Source organism: Netta rufina (assembly GCF_964035555.1).
Source record: "Netta rufina genome assembly, chromosome: 33".
Taxonomy (NCBI): Eukaryota; Metazoa; Chordata; class Aves; order Anseriformes; family Anatidae; genus Netta; species Netta rufina.
In genome coordinates this window covers 634186-654610 of record NC_140157.1, presented here as the reverse complement: position 1 = coordinate 654610, position 20425 = coordinate 634186, and the positions used below count along the sequence as shown (strand labels likewise).

The 20425-nt window shown below is 40.8% G+C and overlaps 2 protein-coding genes across 2 annotated transcripts; both read right to left on the bottom strand.

Annotated features, from left to right (window-relative positions):
• Positions 1-3102: 3102 nt before the first annotated feature.
• Positions 3103-6645, bottom strand: LOC311220547 (ATPase family AAA domain-containing protein 2-like; the record flags this gene model as incomplete). The annotated part of the gene is made up of 5 exons (XM_084304108.1): positions 3103-3146; positions 4561-4875; positions 5303-5393; positions 6245-6404; positions 6623-6645. 5 exons carry the CDS (start codon positions 6643-6645, stop codon positions 3103-3105), a joined length of 633 nt encoding a protein of 210 aa, XP_084160234.1.
• Positions 6564-20402, bottom strand: LOC311220546 (ATPase family AAA domain-containing protein 2-like; the record flags this gene model as incomplete). Its single annotated transcript, XM_084304107.1, has 11 exons — positions 6564-6664; positions 6766-6940; positions 7898-8013; positions 8234-8336; positions 8565-8687; positions 9505-9610; positions 10050-10160; positions 12304-12376; positions 13881-13950; positions 19027-19148; positions 20277-20402. The coding sequence occupies 11 exons, from the start codon at positions 20400-20402 to the stop codon at positions 6647-6649; spliced, it is 1143 nt and encodes a 380-aa protein (XP_084160233.1). The 3' UTR covers positions 6564-6646.
• Between the last annotated feature and the right edge of the window lie 23 nt (positions 20403-20425).

The following is a 20425-nucleotide window of genomic DNA, read 5'->3' as shown; positions in this document are numbered from 1 at the left end:
CTGCTTCTTGCAAAATCCTTACAGTGCAGCCCTAAAAACAAAGTTGAACCTTCCCCAAAATGCTGAGAAATATGAACACTGAGAAGTTTACAGACACACACAGATCAGCACTACTTTACCTTCTGTGGGTCAACGGGCTTTGCAAATTCCCTGAAACGTCTGTCAGTGGCAAGTCTGTGAGTAACGTCCCTCAAGAAAATTCTAAGTTCACGCAAGGTATCCTCCTCTTCCTCCTCCAGCATTCCTACTTCTTCCTCTTGTGGCTTCTGAGGCTCAGCTGGTGGTGCTACAGGCAGGACTTCCAATGTCCAATCAACTTCAATTAATCAGGAAAAATTAGCCAATTTACAGTACTCAAATACAAGCATATGACAAATTACTGACAGAAAATGACCACCAAAGCAAAGCCCAAAGAGCTAGTAACTTCGATAGGAAAGTTTTACTTCTTATATCCTCCTCACCTGTTTTCTTTACAGGAGGCTTAGCCACTTCATTTAGAATTAGGTCCTCAAAAAAGGCTGCTCTCTCTGCCCTACCAGGCAACTCAATATTGCACACTTCTCCAAATTCCTTATTAAATAATTTTTGGATCTAAAGCAGAAGAAGGAAAGACATTTCAGATTTAAGGCCACAAAAACTCATCTTCTATTCCAAAAAGATGAGTACCTTTTAAAATTAATAATAACCTGAAGAACACAAACTGAAAAAAGTTATCTTCCTGGCCTTAAAAGGCTACATTTTCACAGGCTGGCACGGCAAATTCAAATATCACCTTTAAGAATCACCTGTAGAATTAAAGCTCGCTACACTGATAAAGTAATGGCTTTCACCACATCCAACAGCGCTTCCTTTGTATTTACTTGCCTTGCTGCATCCTTTACTTAGAACCTTTATGGCTATAGAGTGAAGAGAAAGGCTTCAGCAGACAAGTGAGGGCTTTTTGCTGAGTTTTTATTTCTCTACCAAAACGTGTCTGAAGTAGCTAGTACCTCTACTTCTTCCTCCATTTTCAATTTCTAGTATTAAAAGGTAGGTAAGGAATTTCACTACTTATTTTAGAAGGAATTTAGAACCTGCACAAAAACTTCTGTGGGAACTCAAGCACTTTCAAAGCAGTTGATAATAAACACGTCTAGGGAAGACCCGTTCTCTTCCCCCAATGACTGAGAACAAATCATCAGAATGAGAACAGCATGGTCCTGTTTTGGGCACCTTCCCTTAACGTAAACTCTCAGAAGTCAATGAAGTTCTGCACGTACTTTTACTACAGTTTATTTAGGAATACAACTAGAATTTGATTCCAAAGTTACTTTACCAGAAATTGGAACTCAGCCTTCCAGCTTCGAAAGCTTTGGCCTATATGAAGAAAGAAACTGATTTTTTTTTTTTTATCAAAGTGTTTCAATTCTCTACTAAATTGCATTATTAGCAGTTTACCCAACATAGCATGGAATGGCAGACTGTCAGAAGAAATCTCTTCAGTAAAGACATCCTCTTGTCATTTCAAGCACTGCATATTCTTGACTGAACCACTTCGTAGCCACCGGAATTATTGTGTTGATTTATTATTTGCATTCGTGAGAAGGGGGTGAAAGTCACTTCTTGCTTGACCTTAAGCAGATGCTTTCACAGTATTCTTTTTCTCTAAGCAAATTTTAAGTGATTTGTTAGGGTGCCTGAGTAATAACAGCATTCATTTAACAAAGCACAGCATTTTGATGCTGAAAGCATTCATAAATTACAAGACACTGAAGAAATAGTAAGAAAAGTATTGACAAATACCTCTTCTGGGAGATCTGAGTGACGTACATCAGACTTAGCAAGCAGCAAAACTGGCAAAAATGCTGGAATGTTACGTAGTAAAGTTAGAAAAGTAAGTTTCAAGGCAGGTCCAGCATTGTCCCACCACAAATGGATATCTGGGACATAAATTATGCTTGGTGCTGTCTTCTGAGCATTTCGGATCAGCTAGTGAAAAGGAAAGCTTGGGTAAGAAAACTAAAACACGTACAATAACCTGTTAATACATAGCTACATAGCCATCTGACTGCCCCATGAAATGAAACTACGCGAACAGAGTGGCAAGCATCCTTTCACATAAGGAATTTCTCTGTGCACCCTTTCAGATTATCATATTTGGAGAACTCTAGTCAGAAGATGGGAAGGATATATTCAGGCAGTGGCTAGACACCGTAGCTATATGGCCACAGCCACAATCATTGCATAACAAAGAAAGGAAATGTCCCTCTTATGGGACACATCAGTATTCAGTCGTGTAACATGTCTGTCCTTACTTGTATGGCTCTCAAACGTTTCCACTAAAGGTAAAAATATTTTAAGGTAGTGATGCCAAACAAGAAAATGGATTTCCTGCCTAAAAGTAAAAACACCAAATCTGTTCATTTTTTCTAGTTAAAACCACATCACCATGCAAATGAAGTGTTTTCTGAATGTTAATGCTTTTATTGCACATACTGCAACAGCACAAGTTGTGTATGTCCGTGTGAAAACAAAAGAAACAGAAGCCCTAAACCTTGGTTGCCTTACTAATATAATTTAAAAAAAGGCTACAAAAAGTAGCCGACATGCAGTCTGATACACAGCCATCTACTGGGAGCACACAGTCTTAGGAGGCAATGAAAACTACTTTCTGGATCCCAGTGACATGAGCAGCATTTCTTTCCACAAAGAGATGTTTATTAGCAACACCGCCCAGCTTCCTGAGCTGCTAGCAACAGCCTCACTGTAAAATTGGGTATGGAAAATGTGGACATGTACAACATCCAGATTGTTTGTGGTTTTGTCTAAAAGAAAAGGGGATTTTCAGACAGAAGCAAACATCCCAGCACATTAAAACAAGGCCACCTCCATTACCAATTAATTTTGCTCACCTTACTTGCAACTCGATTGATCCTTTACATACAGTCAGTGAATCCGATGAGAAGAAAAAGAAAAAAGGTACCTGTCCGCAGATTTCTTCTGGCGGTGCAACGTTTGTAAGCAGAACAGAAAGGTCCAGGGTGTGAATGGGAAACTTCTCCAAAGCGTGCAACACCGCGGGTGCCACGTAAGAAACCTGGCCGTACCCTTCTTTTCCTACTATTAGCAGACGGGGCCGGCATGATGTTGGTTCGCAGAAAGCACTCCTAGAACAAGAGTTAAGAAAACAAGTTTATAAATGAGGTGCTGAATAGACACACAGATGTTCCAAGTACTTTTCCTATAGACTTTCTTTTCCCTCCCCAAATAATCCAAATGGCAGTGGTACATTAAATATATGTAAGATTTCCAGTTAAGTTATTCAGTCATTCCAATTGTTTCATCTTCTTCCCTTGTGTTTCCTATTCTTTACTAAATCAAGACTGCAAAACATTATCCCTGCAATCTTGCTTTACTACTAGGAAATAAATTTGCAATGAGCATTTGTTTCCCCACTACAATCAGGCTGTACCTTTGCTGACTTAAATCAAAGATGCTAGAGACTTAGCCTTGCTCTAGAGGGCAGAAAATCTTCTGGACAGCACAGCAATAGAAACTGAGAAAAATAACTGATCCAGCTGCGACAACATGATCTAACTTTCCAACTGTGGGCTTGCATGACTTCCATACTAAAATACCAAAAGATTAACACAACTTGGTGGCTTAACAAATAAAGACACCGTTCACATTTTTCTCAAGGTATTTTAACAAGCCATTTCTCTGTTTTCTTTCTGCTACAAAATTCACTACTGGCTTAACAATCCTGGAAAACAGAAGGGCAAAAGGTGGCAACACAAACCCATAAAGTTGGGGTATTTTTAGTTAAAAGGACGGACAGGACATTTATGTGGTCTTGAGTCTTTCAAAGAATGCCATGGATTAAGTCAACGTGTTCTGGTAGTCTACGGATCACTTTGGCTTAGGAAGAGAAGCCTGGGCTTTTCAGTTTGGTCATTCAGAGCAACTTCATTACAACTTTAGTCCCTCCACCCTTTCTTCTTGTGAATACCAAGCACCCCTTCAACACACAAACTTGATGTTACCCCTTCGTCTACCACCCCTCGCACTTTTAACAGCTGGAACTGTTTACAAAGACTCAGCAGACCTGAGAATTTAAACATAACAGGAATCTATCTTTCTTTACCTGCTGAAACAGAGGCGTTTTTTCTCTGGTCCGTCAGGCATTCCATCTTTTAATTCATCTCCAGAAAACAAGGATGCATCGTCATCACTGTCGAACATATCATCTTGTAAAATAGGATTGAAATGGTCTGAAAGGCAAAAGCGGTTTTTTAACTTTCCTGAATAGCTTTTGTCTCTTTCTCTTACATTAATACAGCTTCTAAATCAGTGCCAAAAGCCTTTCTTCATTTGAGAGCACACACTGAAAGCTATTTCCTAGAGTTCATCCCACCACAGATCTAAGGAGATGGCACAAGGCCCTACAAAGCTGTACTAAGTCCCACTGATGTGTACGTATAAGGTACGCTACTCTTGGTGATTTTTTTCTCCCTCTTAGAATAAAGGAGATTACGAACAATCTTTAGCAGAATTATAAAGAAGTGGATGCTGTGGTTGTACCTTGCTGTCGGTCCTCCTTTAGTGCAAGCTGTGCATGCGGGAAGATCTTCTGCACAACTTGTAAAATATTCTCTACTGATCTTTTAAAAAGTGGCTTGAAAATGGGTGATAGTGCTTGTCCGGGTGAAGCCACGATCCTGTTTGAAGCTGGAACAACCTTCTTCATAGCCATGAAAAAGTCCTTTGCTTTTATTTTAATAGAATTAACGTCTAGTTGCAATTTCTCCCTACTTGCATAAATCTGAGGATAGCATCGGCGCAGAGAGCACAGCGCAGCTTCAGTACATAAAGATTTGATATCTGCACCACAGTATCCTAACAAACAAAAATCAAACGTTACATCAGTCAAGGCCCAGGTTTACAACATGCAACATTTAAAGAATTTATAATGCCAAAACCAAACAGGTTAACAGGGAATTCAAAGTGCTACCGCTCTGCAGGGAAGTTTCATGTTGCTCACTGCCTGATATCCTGCGCTTATGCAGCTGAAGCAGACTCCTCATCAAAAACTATGCTCTTGAGGAAGATGCCCCAGAACCATTTAATGTTCTCAGACAACAAGAGGAACGACAACAAAGAGTAAATAGATGAAAGCATCTAACTCTGATTGCTATGAAGGTGTGCCAGCTGCCTCGTTGACTAGTTGTGCAGCAAGGCACAAGAGCTTGGGTACTGCCTGGTACAAGCTAAGGTTCTTTACAACTTGGTCACAAGCAAGAATCCATTTTGATTTCAGTCTTACCAATGCATTTCTCAGCTAGTTCATCAAGCAACATGTCCGGTGGCTTAGGGGTCCAGTCACGAGTATGAATCTTGAAAATTTCTTTTCTAGCCTGGAAGCAAAATCATTGCATTTTAGCTTGTCCTATGTTTTCCTTAAAAATACCAACAAGAAACAAACAAACCAAAAAGCAAACAAACAACAAAAACAGTCCTCCCTCAAAACCCCTCATCTATTAATACGCTTTTCTTACTTGCTCAACTTTCAAGTATTTTACAGTTATTTAATATATACTCTGCATTTTCAACCAGGAAATTTAGTATTTCTTATTTGTTACACTGCACTTTTTTCTAGGAACCTACAGTGAAAGAAAAGGCATTTATAGCTTCAATAACAAGTTTCCAAACTGTGAGACCTAAGGACCCAGAGGAAAATACTGTAATGAAAAATTTATCCAGAAGCATTTCTTTGTTGTCCAAAAAACTTCTCTAAAATTTAGCAAGCTTTCATTGTGACCGTCTCATTACTTCATCACATTTGCTTTTCAGTCAGTAAATTCACAGAATGCACTTCTGGCACAATGCTTCAAATTGCTACAATTACTATAAAGAAAATAATTATGACTCAAACTACTACCACTGATCCGGGGCACAATCAAATTCCAACACCTCCCCTGTTCATTCATAAGTGAAGGATTGAGACCAAAAACAAAACTTCACGATGAAAGCGCCCAAGTGGACTAAATCATTAAGCAAACAGGTACAACTTTGGGAATGAAAGGTTTGGTTATAGAACTAACTACTTGGTGGTATCATCCTGACCATATATATTCAATACCAGATTTGCCCTCCATGGAACAACGCAGTGTCTCCACATATCACTCTTTTGTTCAAGTTGTCAATTTTTTTTCCTATAAAGTTGGACTTTGCCATGGTAGCACTAACGTTGAATTTAAGTTCTCACTTCTTTATTTGGCAAGTTGAAGAGGAACTCTCTGTCAAAGCGTCCTGGTCTTCGTAAAGCAGGATCTATAGAATCCAGTCTGTTGGTAGCTCCAATTACCACGATCTCCCCTCTGTTAACTATGCCGTCCATAAGGGTCAGAAGAGTTGAAACAATGGAACTAATAGAAAAATATAAGTTTTACTTACTGGTTCAGTAAATTTTGTTACATTCCACATGACTTTCTTCCATGAGTAGTCACTTTTCACTTTAGCCTCTGGGACCTCTACTGATAGAGCTACTGGAGTATCTGAACAGAAGACAGCAGTCTGTGTCAACCCACTGTATCCGGGTGACAGGAAGCAAATCGTTCCAGTAGTTCTTACAGCTGACATTCACAGCAGAAACACTGGCATTTCCATTTCAGTGGGAAAAAAAAACCTAACAAAATACAAAAAAAGAGCAAGTGCTACTTAAAAACGTTGACCACAGAAAATAACGGTTTCAACTCTGACAGAATACACTGTGCATTTCAACCTTACCTGTTCAAATAACACACGAAGTTGGCGTTCTGATTCCCCCACGTATTTTCTCATGCAGTCCGAAGCATTTCTCAGAAAAAATGATATTTTCCTGTCACTTCGACTATATTCACTGGCAAGTGCACGAGCAACTAGTGTTTTCCCTGTTCCTGGGGGGCCATAAAATAGACAACCTCTGCAATAAAAAAGATCCAGATAGGAAAAAAAACATCATGATGAGTACCTCCTACAACCATCGTCTCTAGAACAAACTCGTCTTTCCTAACCAAAACATGTCATGTACAAGACAGCAGTATTAGCTGAAGTGTGGGTAGAGGCAGAACAGATAGAAGTTCTGCGTTTTTACGTTTCACAAGAAAATTCATTTTTTTCACCCAAAGAAATGAATAAGGGGGTAACTCAAACGTATAAAACCTTCAAAAGAGAGCATACTGTCCCAGAAGGACACTTCCGAAACTGCTGACAAACAGGGTGATTACAGCAAACCAGAGCCAAATGGGCAAACTTCAGCACAGAATCTGAGAATGGGCTGAATGGTGAATCACCAGTTCATTCTTCAGCAATAAACTGCATATTCTTGCTTTCACAATATGCAGAATCTGATACTAAAGCATTTAATGCTCCTTTCAAAAGCATTAAGTTACTGGATTTGGTCTCTCAGACCATCTATTGCTGATGGCAAGTGAGGAAGCCTAAAGCTGGAAGGAAAAGCGATGCCTTAGCACTCAGAGGAAAAGAAAAAAAAAAAAAAAAAAGAAAGCAAAAGTAGGCAGGAAAAACAACTGGGCTTCCAGGCAACATATTACAATTGACTTCCACTAGATAATCCCTTCTTGCTTACAGACTAATCAAGCTGACTTGTACATAAAACTGAGAACAAAACCACTCCAACCCAACTAACCCAACTTTTTAAAAACACCAGATGGTAAAACTTAAAATTTTAAGACTTTGCTTATATTTTTAACCTACAAATATTCTGGATTCTATCCATTTTTAAGAAACCACTTTTTGCTACTACTAAAACAAACATTCACCACTGCCAAAAATGTTGAAGCATGGAAGCATATTGATACCTTAATTGAACTTTCTCCTGAAAACAGCTGACTTACGATTTATCACTTTAATGAGTTACCTTGGGGGCTGAATATTGAACCGCTGAAAAACTTCTGGATACAGGAGAGGAAAAATCACCATCTCTTTCAAAGCTGCGATGTGTTCGGAAAGACCACCCACGTTCTCAAATCCAATCTAAAGAGAAATTCAACACAACAGAGTTCGTATGTTAAAGAAAGCAGCAACCTAGATCAAGGTTTCATCAGAAATTATCTCAGCACAACGGAAACATTCTGGGCAATTTCTGAAGTTGCTTTAGAGAAAGCCATCAACAAAGGTAGTTGTAGATGGCACACTGAGATCTTTCATAATCACTGGAAACACTCGCTGACACGATGATTAGTTTAAGACTTACCGCACTATCTATTTGCATTGCATCTCCCTGACTTCCTCCAACTTTCTTTTGATCCCTCTGAACTCTCTTTAGGTCCTGTTTCTGACGTTTTACTCGAAAAGTCCTGATTTGAATTAAGGAGAAGTTATAGGGCTTCTTTTTCTTTAAGATGCAGCTCGAAGATTTTTGTTTTTCATAATAATGCCAAGCAAATGTAGAAGACATTAATTAATATATAGAAGACCTAATTAATTGACATAAACTTACACAGTTACATTTAGATAAACTTAAACATGGCTAAATATTCATTTGAAGGAGATTCATCCCTCCCCTATTCTCTAATGACAGCAACCTTCTTGGAGATGTGCTCTCGCTGTCCTCACTGCTCTCACCACCCTCCTCCGTATCACACGTGCTAAGCAAGGGAGATGAGCAAGAGGGTGTAGAATCACTGATGTCGTCTGCACGTCTCCGTCTGCAGGCAAGCATATAAACCAGAAAGTTAAAAAGAAAATAGAGCAGATACTAAGTAACACCAAAAATTAAGGGAATTCTATCTCAAAATTTACTCTGAGATCTATTTTCCAGTCCATTGTACTCCTTAGGAATCTGATTTCAAAGGTCATGACATGATTTTCCTCGTGACAACTGTCTGCTTTCAAGAATGCTCAACAAAATATCTGGCAATCAACAGCATTCTCTACGCACTAACTGCTTACAGAATCCAAAAAGCCTTTATCATTACTAAGGCAATTTATGATTTCATTTAGATCTTATATTGTTTAAGGTTAACTTCATATAGAAACATTAGTTGGTTCCAAACAGAAACTAGAGTCAGTATTTGAGTGATAACTTCTTTTTTTTTTTTTTTTTTTTTAAAATCTAACAAAACTTCCATAAAGCCTCTCCCTCTAAATTGAATAAAATTATTTTCGGTTTTAAGAAAATCCTTTGTATCCTTCAAGATTAAATAGTCTGACTAAGATTTTTAAGGGGGGATTCTGGCTTCAGTTCCAGAACCAAAGAATTTCAGTTACAGAAACTCAGACACTACCTCCATAATCATCTTATCAGCGACCCACAAATATTGGATTTAAAAAAGAAACCAACTTAAAAGTATCCACCTCCTCCCCTCCAAATATTTCTTTCCTCTCTATCCTCAGACTACCAAAGTACCGATCATAAACTTACTCTGTAATTACCACTAAACTGAAAACCCTTTGAAGCATTATGCAGTAAGGAGACTGACAGCTCTACAGATAAGTAAGAGCTATCACTAGCCATACACCAACCTGGCACGTCTTCTATATTTTTGTGACCCAGCATTTTCAAGTGACTCTTTCTGTCTGACAGAACAGGGCTGGCCCGAGTTAGTCCTCTCTTGATCTCTTTGTCTTACTGAAAGGAAAGAATTTAGAATAATGATACAGATACATTTAAGAGAGGAGGATATCAAAAGATAAAAAAATGCCACATGTTTCACTCATCCCTAATTCCAGAAGAATTTTTAACTGTTTTTGCTTTTCATCAGTGCATGGTACAAGTGGAAAACTACGCCCTGTTTAAAGGTGAACTGAAAATCACAAGAGCAAGACTATTAAGTGTGATTAATTACTGTTATAGCAAGGATACATAGCACTAAGTACACCAAACAGCAAAGAAATACAATGTGCACAGGACACACGTGTCTGATAAAAACAGTGAAGTTCATGTGCAGAATGAAGGTACAGAACTGAAATAGAACTGTGTGCGCAAACACATGTATTTGCATTCAAAAATTTTATCTCACTTATGTGCAAGAAATAAGGTTTTAAGAGAAACTGTGTGTTCAACCTACTTTCCATAGGAGCTTGGTAGCGGTCAACAGGTTTCCTCTGTCGAAGGTTGTAACGCCTTGGAACATCTTCACCACCATTTTCTTTGTTCTCACTTCCTCTTGATGTTTGTACTGTACCACAAAATGACACCGAATAGTTAAGTACTTTTGCAAATTATATGAAATCCAAAATGCATTACACAGATGCCTGTAAGTTTTATTATTAGCATTATTTTAATGACACGGTGGATCCTGCAAAACCTTAAGATGAATTTATGCAAGTCACGTTTCAGAAATCACAAATCCTAGCAGATGAGCATGCATCTAGACATTGTTCTGTGCTCTCTGAAACTGCTGATGGACTTGTCGTCAGCCTCAGTGTTTAACAACAGGCAAAATTCTGTCATATTGCTTAGCTAAGATGCAGATCTTCTGAAAACAGCTATTTCAGAAAGTCACTTCTTAGTTTGAGACAGTATTTAATGGAAAGGGTTTTAATAATCTGGAGTGCTAAGACTAAGCATAGTAATCTAAGTCCAAGTCTAGCTCTGCCACAAATTCTGTGAGCAATAATGGGCCAGACACAGGCTTGAAGCTCACCAATGAGAAAACAATGCCAAATGCACATAAGCTTAGGTCATTAGCTTCTGTCAAGTAACCTGAAATTGTCTCATGAAAGATGGTAAAAAACGCAAGAACCAGAGTGCAATTATCTACTGGGTTCTGGTGAATATCCTCTCACGTTAACAGCAGGACACCGAGGAAGGAACGTACATACTCCGTTCACCTACCTGTTTGCCAAAAGGACCTATCTTTTTTTCTTGGAAAGCACTGCCCTCTTTGGTTTTTATTTTTTAACCCCAAAGGTTGCATTGCTTTCTGAATGCAAGGTGGGTGCCTTTGGGTATACAGACAGCACACAGAAAACTGAGCGATCAGTAAATGAGTTTGTGATCACTACCATCTCCAGTCCTTGGGGTTCCAACACTTCTATCACAAAAGCATGAATTTTTCTGCTTTATTGCTCCTTTAACCCTTTCCTTTGTTCCAATAACTTCCTTTATAACAACACTGACACTTTCCTCACTCTTTTCTGGCGTATTTTTCATTATAAAAGTATATTCTAGCTCTTTCCTGATTTAAAATTGTAGTTTGCATTTTGATCATCAATTAATTGCCCCGGGCTCATTTCCCATTCAACGTGCTATTTAAAATTCCTCTCTACAAGTCTCTACTGCACAGCTCCCTGAAACCCACACACTTTAACCAAGCTTCTCCCTCTAGACTGGCCCCCACCTTGTATTCAAGCTACTCTTATTAAGACTTTGAGCTAATGTTTTCCTAACTAAACCTCCAAAGGAGTCAACTCTGCTTCTCCCTTACTAGTCCATGGCCCAGCCATTCTTCCTCTGAAGAACTTCCCTCGGGTTCCCACCTGCCACTGTGCATCTCTCTGCTCCTCTGGGCCTCTGAAGGGAGGGAGCAGGTATTTTCTGGGGCTCAGCCTCCTGTCACTGTCTCTCTGAGCTTCTTTGCAGGTGTGCACGTGAGCTCTATCACATAATCTAACTCGTCAACTCATCTACTGCAACACCCTTTTCGGTCCTTAAGTACAGTCTTGCCCTGTTCTGATCTGTTTAGAAAGCTCCTATGAGGATGATCTAATTTACTGCCTTAATCACAACTAACATTCTTCTTAAAAAACGTAAGTTTTCCCATCGCTTCCAAGTTAATATGGCCTTTTGTGGCTTAACCTCATTCCACAAGTCACTGAGTACCCAGATGACAGCTCCTAATTACAGGCCCTGACAGCAGCTTACGGTGACTGCCTCCTAAACACAGAAATGCACAACGCTATCTTCCCTCCTGCTGAGCTTCACACTTGGGAGGAGCTTTTCATACACATCTGGCAGCCTATCTATCTTGCTTCCTGAAAATTCTTGCTGTGCTGCTCAAAACCATGAAAACGGTCACGCTCCTGCTGTAGCGGTATCACCGTTTCGCATGCTGAGTAATGCTGTCCATTTCTAATGCTGTCTACAACCATCTGTTGCCTTTTATCTTGTAAGCAGTTTGGAAAAGCGCTGTATTTTTTTTTTCACCTGTTCTGAGCTCACTACAGTACAGCCCTAGAGCTCATACTAAGGCTTGTGAAGTCAATAGCAACACAGAATTTTTACAGAAGACAAATACCCAGTAGATTACCTTGTTTCAATTGTTTAAGACAAGGCTTTTGGTTAGAACAGAGTAAAGAAAACTTAAAACCAGAACTCACCAATCTCATCTGGACTACCAGGTCCAGTTCTTTCAAAGTCCGACTTCACACAGGTCAAGATATCAAGGTTCTCCTAATTCCAAGCAGCAAGAAAGATCGGTCACAAACGTGCAGAAAAAGATGTGCATACGCGTACATACACTGACAGACACGTCTGTCTGTTGATGCTTACACAGTAACATTATCGAGGCACCCCACATACACACAAAAAATAAATTATTGCACAAGAGGAGAGAATGGGAATATGATTGCGTGCACCCACAATCAGTAACAAGAATTTCTGCTCTAAACCAGGGCTCAGTACATGCAGTGGTTAAATACTTGCCCAGATACAAAACGGAGTGCATATGTTAATCAGAGGTTAATAACCTACAGCATGACAGAACCAAGGAAAAAGAACTACCTTCCTAGCAGACATACCAAAAGAAATCATACAGGCATGTGAGAGATGCTAATAAAAAGTACTGTGGACAATTCTGGATTCATTTCACAGCCCTGGGCAACCAGCTCTAGGTGTCCCTGCCTGAGCAGGGGAGCGTTGGACCAGGTGACCTCCAGAGGCCCCTTCTAACCTCAACCATTCTGTGATTTGAGAGAAAAAAAAGGGAATTCAGAGCTAAACAAAAAGCTATGAAAGTAGGTTATCGGGAAGTTTTAAAATGATGTGCCTATCATTCAAAAGAACAGTAATTTAATAAAATAATTTAATAGAGCAAAACTAAGACAGAGGAAGTATGATTGCTGCATACAACTTTAACAGGGGTTCCTCTAGAGACAGGGGTTTATTTAAGCTCTCAGGCAAGGCCAGCACACGAACAAATATACATAAAGTAGCCATCAGTTCATTCAGCTGGAAATTTGAAAGGCTTCAAGTTCCTGAAAACTCTGGGAGCAGTTTGCAACCAAGGAAGAATTCTAAAATGCAAGTTAGGTCAATTAAAGAAAACAGCTCCATTTGCCTGTAACAGATGATTAAAGCCACATGATACTGGAGATTCTTTGCGAGCTCTCAGGAAAAAAAACGTTCAATCAAAATTCGAGCGAGTGACCAACAGGAAGCTATGCACTGCCTTTTGTTAAGCTTTCCAAGTAAGTGCGTTCCTGAGCATGACGAGAAATATGATCTAGGAGTTAAGGATAAAAAGCTAAACAGCTTAAACTGCCAAGCTGATGGAAAGCACCAGCCTTTTTGCATATTCAGTCCCCCAGGCAGAGCTTTTAGTAACATTTGGAGTAAAAACCCAAGTCCGAAACAGCTGTTTGTAAACAGTGTCCATTCAAAAAGCAGAAGGCAATTCAGAAACTGGAGTGGAAGACATGCATTTCAGCATCTCCCCGTTATCCCACATCTTCTGCAGAAGATGCTTCCTCCGCTCTGAAAAGATATCTAGAGCACAACCGTATCAGTAAGACATGAAGATATAACCAGAGAGCAAGACCAAATGGTAGTTTAGACCACACTATTCTTTGAAAGGAAGTTATTTCAGTTCAATTAAAATTACAACTAAGTTACTTCCCTACGGGAAATACTCTACAAAAATGGCAAACTGACGGAGTATTTGCTCTGTCATTTGTACCTCAACATCTTCCCAACATCTACGCATCTGCTCCATTTCATCCATTTTTTGTAGCACAACTTCCGCAGTACTAAGATACAAAGTTGACATGTAAGAGCAAAGTTAGGCACGTATGAAAAAAATAAAACAGCACACACAATCAACAAGAGATTTTAATGTAGTATGCACAAAGCAAAAGTCATTGACACTTAGCCAAGATTTTAGGCATTACCAAAAAATTAGGTCAAATCTTTATTTTTGATAGAGATTTAAGAACAAGCTTTTGAGGATTTGCAAACACGCTGTTTTCAGGTTTATTTTCCCCTCTTACTGAGCACATTTAAAATATATATATATTTAAATGCAGGAGGAAAATAAGAATTCTGACATCCTAGTAAGATGTTATAAAAAAATTATGTCAACTTTTAATCCTTCTTAAGTTGCTCTGCACAGTAGCATTAAGTCATTTTTTGTTAACTGAGGAAAGGCTGTTTGTTCTTCTCTACATGGGAATCTAAGTTTCGTGTTGTATAAAATGATGAAATGAAAGGAAAGCAAATTCTGAAGCAGAAAACAACTTTGGCTTCAGAAACAGAAATAAACCATGGACAGAAATGCAGAATCGCTAGGACTACTTTGCTTTGACTGTATCAAACCGTCCTCAGTTTCTTAACCAAGCATTACATTCACTTTTGTGAGTATGGAACAAAAAGTTCATTAAAAATGACGGCACTTCTGATGCTAAGAAAACTGCCAAATGGGGAAAACTCAACGAATTGAACTCTCAATGCCAGGAGCAGCCATATTTCTTTGCTGTCAAAATAAAGAGCAAGTCGAGGCCAACATCATGCCATAGTGCAAAGGCTTGCTAAGAAAGATCATTCTAAGAGGTCTGCAAGAAAAGATGACTTACTTTGTTATAAGTTTGTCAAATAGAATGGACGAGTTAGTAGTAGAGTACCGACTGTGTCCGACTCTACAGCTGTGGCACAGCTCCAAGTCCCTGTTTTCTCCGTGGACTCGTCTCACAGTTTTTGCACCAGCTCTACTCCTCAATGTTCTGGTGACTGAAACGCAGAAACAAAGGATTTTGAAACAGTGAAGATGGGATTCTCCTTATTTCACCATTGCTCTTGTAAAATGTAAACAGACAAACAAAAAAGGCACCCTGAAGTGGATTGAGTTTTCTTTACATTTCAGATCAGAAGTTGGTGTCACAACCACTGCATTCCACTTCTTTATCGCTCTGCACGTTTAAACTGTCTACTTAAAACTGTGACCTGTAGAGAAATTCTTAAAGAGACTGAAAGCTAGCCAGACAAAAACAAACGTGCAACTTTTGTTCCATGCAGGAGGGAAATCTACTCCAGTTATTTCTGTCTTGGAAAAGTGAGAACAATCAACACCTTTCTCTAAAGTGTTTTCACTCCATTTGTGTAAAACTGTATCTAACAGTGCTCAAAACAAACACTATTACATTGCAAGCCTCTTCCTAAGAGGTGTATGTTTGATTACTCTGTTTATGCATGCAGCACTTTCATTTCCTGCATTATGATCTAACAGCTCAAGGAGGTAAGAATCATTTCAAGAGAAACACCCAAACACCAAATAACTCAAACTCATGCTTTTTAGAAAAAAGCCTGCCCATTGTTTACCATACAGCACCCTTTGGCACAGGTTTGTTGCTTGCACTGTCATTAAAAGAGCCAAGAGGACAAGGGGAAGGGAAGAGCTACACCACTGTGCTGGTAGGATCACAGCTAAGGTTTACTTTTGTGGTTGCCAACTATAGAACTAAGTTTGAACTTATCAAGTATCCATTTACTTTGCACAATTTGAACAGTTTGCTTTGTGCCTACGAAGCTGCAATTCACACTGCTCCCTCCCCAAGGAATTCATAAAATCTCCTATTTGCACCTACCTCTCTTCACAGAAAAGTCACTGAGGAGTGAATTCAGCTGACTACAGAAGGCTTTGGGGCCAAATCAAAGCGATGGAGTGACCAAGTGCCATCCTCTTCAGTAACCAGCATAAATAGGTATCCCGGGGAGTTACAGCCACTTACCTGTGTTATATTCTTTTTTTCGTTCCAATTTCGGCTTTCTCAACTGCCTACATTAAGAAAGAGGACAGGGGAGAGAAGGGAGAAAAGACTTTTTGTATTAGACCCATCAAGGATGGGAAATTTCACCATGTTTACAAGCCAGTGCTCCATGGTATACAAAGAGAAGCCTGTAGGCCTCACGCAGGATCCACATCCCAAGTCTGTTGCGTGCCATATACACGCGGTTCTGTATGTACCCCCATTTCCTAGCTTGCTCATGTTGAATTCTCAAAATTATGACCAATAGCACCCAAGTGGAAAAGATATATGTCCTGGTTTCAGTTAGGACTGTTAGTTCTCCTAGTAGCAGGTAGGTTTCTATGTTTTGGCTTAGGATGTGTGAAAGGATGTTTAGAAGAGTGCTGATACCACCCCGATGTTTCAATTGCTGCAGAGCAGTACTTACAACAAGCCAAGGACCTTTCGGTGTCTCACTGTCCTACTAGCGATCAGAATCGGCGCACAGCAACAGCTGCGAGGGGACAGACTCAGGATGGCTGACCCCAACTGGCCAAAGAATTCTATGCCTTATGGCAACACGCTGCACCATGGATAGGGCGGGGCAGCCGGGCTGCCAGGGGTTACGCTGGGCACTGGTCAGCGGGTAGTGAGCAACTGCATTGTACATCACTTGTTTTGTACACATTACTTTTAGCAGTACTATCATCATCATCATCATCATTATTATTATTTTCCTGTCTTAATAAACTGTCTTTATCTCAACTCGCGGGCTTCACTGTCCCGTTTCTCTCCCCCATCCCAGAGAGGGAGGTGGGAGGGTTGGAGAAGGGCTGTGTGGTGTTTAGCTGCCGGCCGGGTTAAACCACAACAACACTTCAAACGGGTTGGGAAAAAAAAAACATTTTTTTTTAGAAAAGCAGAAGACTTTCACTGAGAAGAGGGATTCTAGTTTTAAGGTACTGGTACGCCATCAGCATGCTCATAGGCCTCTGCTGATTTTAGCCGGAGGTTTATCAGGCCACAACTCACTGCACATGCTTTCTCTCTTGCTTTTCAATCTACAAATCGAACAGAGATTGAACATATAGAAATACAGTACCTTGAAAAGCGTCTTCTGTTGACATTTCCCCTCAGTATCGCCATACTTTCTTCAAAGCTGGAGACTGAACACCGCAGGATGCTTTTTCTCATTGATCTTAAACGGTGTCTGTTGAAACATTCAATACTGGTAGAAGAATAATCCTAGGGAAAGAAGGAAACAAGAATATATTTATGTGAACCACGTAGATTCAGATAAAGAAATTCTGCCTCATGCAAGTTTAATTGACCCTCCTGACTTGGTAGTGGGGCAACTAATGGCAGGCAGACACTGAAACGCTGCTGTGCTCAAGAAAAACCTGGAGAAAAAAGAAAAAAAAAAAAAAAAAAAAAAGCTTTCAAAACTAAAGCTTCCCTCTCCCCATCGTTTTCTTGTGGATAACTTAAGCTTAATATCCTTGGCAAAAAGATATTGCAGCAAAACCTTTCACATAAACTTAGTGTTTCGTGAAAAACAACAACAACAAAAAACTTTAAATTCAATTGGAATTTTTTTCAATAAATTCAATTGGAATTTAAATTCAAAACTTTAAATTCAATTGACTTTAAATTAAAAAAAATAAACTAATTAATTTAAATTAAAAAAATTTAAATTCAATTGACTGTTCAGAGGAACAGTCAAGCTTGACATCATGCATCCTAGAACTAAAATCTAGTTCGAGTTTTTCTCCCATCTCTAGACCTTGCTAAAGATACTTATTAGGAACTCTGTCAAAAAAAAGTATAAGGCTTGTTATATCAAAGCTTCGAACCCTTCTTACTGCCCTTGACCTTCTTCACATTGCTGCTCCTACAAGGGTGAGTACTATCATTTTTAGTACGGGAGGGAAGCTGTGATATCCTTGAGTGGGGGGTCGTTCTGTTTACAAAATGAAGTTCCAGTAAGAGTACATCAAATGAAATTTCACTCAAAAGTCAGAAAATAGACAAGATTCTTCTGCTTCCCGGCACCAACTTTACTAAGAGCTTAGTTAGTGTTTGTTCAAGGTAACAGCAAAGGCATGAAGAAGTTAGAGGAGGGCACTGGTAAGGGCACGTGGGAGAAAGCTTTTCTTCCTCCTGTTCTCTGTGCTGATAGAAAGGGGCCTCACGAGATGCTTGCCCTAGCACAAGGCATCTGAATTGAATCTGAATTGAATCCAGGCATCTGAAACAACTCTTGACGACATTTTTTATTCCCCAGACCCAGCAGAGATGAAACAAGACCTAAAGCTTGATGAAACCAGCCTGGTCTGCCACAGTGATGTTTAATGTTTTTCCTCTGGGAGGCTTAAGAAAGAAAAGAGTGGAATAACTCAGGAGACCTCTGTACACATAGTTATGCATTTATTTGATGACTTCTCTGCAACAAGCACAGTGCCGTGTACTCATGTTATTCTTTATCAGCTCTTCTTTTATCTTCACCCTGTCTCAAACAAGGGCACAGCCAGGAACAATGGACCAGGAACCCTGATCATCCTCTGGCTCCTACGAAAGCATCCCAAGTCAGTGAGACAGCACACTGAGAAGCACTACGTTACCTGCAGCAGGCTGCCAGCAGGGCAGAACTGGCTCATATCAGTCATACAAGGCTGAAAAAACGCACTCAAGAAGTGAAATTCAGCAGAAGCAAGTGGCTAAACCAGAGCAAGGAAACTGCAGGAAGGAATTTTGTAGTAGTTTGAAAGTTATTTTCCTCCTACTACGGGAAGTGATCAACAATTGCTTCTAAGAAGTTAGCTGTTGGGTGTCTCTAAGGAAGCAAGCAGATGCTCAAGTGCCAGCCAAACAGCCAACAAGTGTGTTTAGGCTACGAGCTCTGGTGTCAAGTCCCTACGCAGATGACTCAGGAAGGCTCAGCAGAGAAAAGGGCCACTTCCCACATTCCCCAAACAAAAAGGGAACTCTGGAGCACACAGGTGTCAAGTACAGGTCACAACAAAACGACCTTGTTCGGCCTGAGGAATCACAGCGGGGTTGTAAAGCTCTAGACAAACAGTCTCCAGAGGGACAGCCGCCACTTACGGTCTGCCACAGGACTCCTTGGGACTGGAAACTTGGGAGAAGACGAAGCCATCAGACTCCAGTTTACCTGAGACTTTCTGCTGCATGCTCCTTAATCTAGATGGATGAAATACGCCGAATAACTGAAGGTAAATGGCTTGCTGGTATCGGGGAAACTGCAAAAGCTGCTATTGCCAAGTCTTTGCGCACCAGAAAGTTAGGGAAGAGACATTAGGACGTGAACAAGCAGCTAGGAGCAGGATCGCCATCTCTGTCATCTAGGGCACTTCTACATGTCTCTGCTATTTGAGTGCTCCAGCAAAGGCTGGCGGTCCTACAAATGAAACAGGAGTGACTCTGCCTCAAAGCATGGGAAAGTTCTGCAAAGAGGTGAAAAAACACAAAGAAAGAAACCAAACCAAACACACCTTACAACCTGTTTCATGAGAAGGATTCTGCTTTCGCTTCAGTGAAAACTTTACATTTAACTTCCTCATTCCTGGTCCCACAACGAAGGCGGGCCGGCTGTTTGCCCTGCCTAATTGCACAGCCTTCCCTCACATGCCACGGGCAGCTCAAGTCCTTGCAGGCTTTGACAACCGCTTCTCGTGCACACTGCAACAGCAAAGTGGAGATATTGAAGCAGCCTCCAGCGCCTGCTTGCAAAGAGACGACACCCCAAGGGCTGCTTCCTGCTTAGTTCAGTAGACTTGAAATGAGAAGGGGGAAGAGAAAAAAACAAAACAAAACCCCAGCCTGAACCCAAACAGCCGAGAACGCTGAGCTCGGCGGCACGGAGAGCTGAAAGCATCGCTCGGAGGCGGGGCTCGCCCTGAGAGCTGTGAGGGGGTTGGAGGTGGTTCTGCTCTGCCTTTGGGAAGAGCAGAGCTTGAGCTCTAGCTAGCTGTGTGTACAGCAGCCAATTCCTTCAGGTGATGCTGAGCGGGGATGGGAGCAGCAAGACGGAGCTGGAAATGGTGTGGATGAAATACCAGACACACAAATCGTCCCTAAGAGCAAATTAGGGTTTTCCCTAACACCATCAACCCCTTAAGGGAAGTCGTAACCACATTACACCCCCTAACTAACGTTTTTTTTTTACTTCAGCACTAATTAACCCTGATTTTTAGCCTTGATCTCCGAGCCCCCTCAGCACGCCCCCCGCGTGCACCTGCCCGCGGGACCGCCTGAGGGGGGGGGAGAGCTGGTGAACGAAACCCCCCCAAGCTCCCCGCCCGGGCTCGCTCGGAGGGAACCCCGCGGGAACTCACGGCCGGGGCTGCTCTCTGCCTGCTCGTCCTCCTGCCGCCGGGCTGCAGCGAGAGGAACTCGGAGCTCGAGTCCATGGCGGCCAGGGACTGCGGCGGCCTGCCGGCGCTGCGCCTCAGCACCCCCATGGCGGCGCGGCGCCCACTGAGGA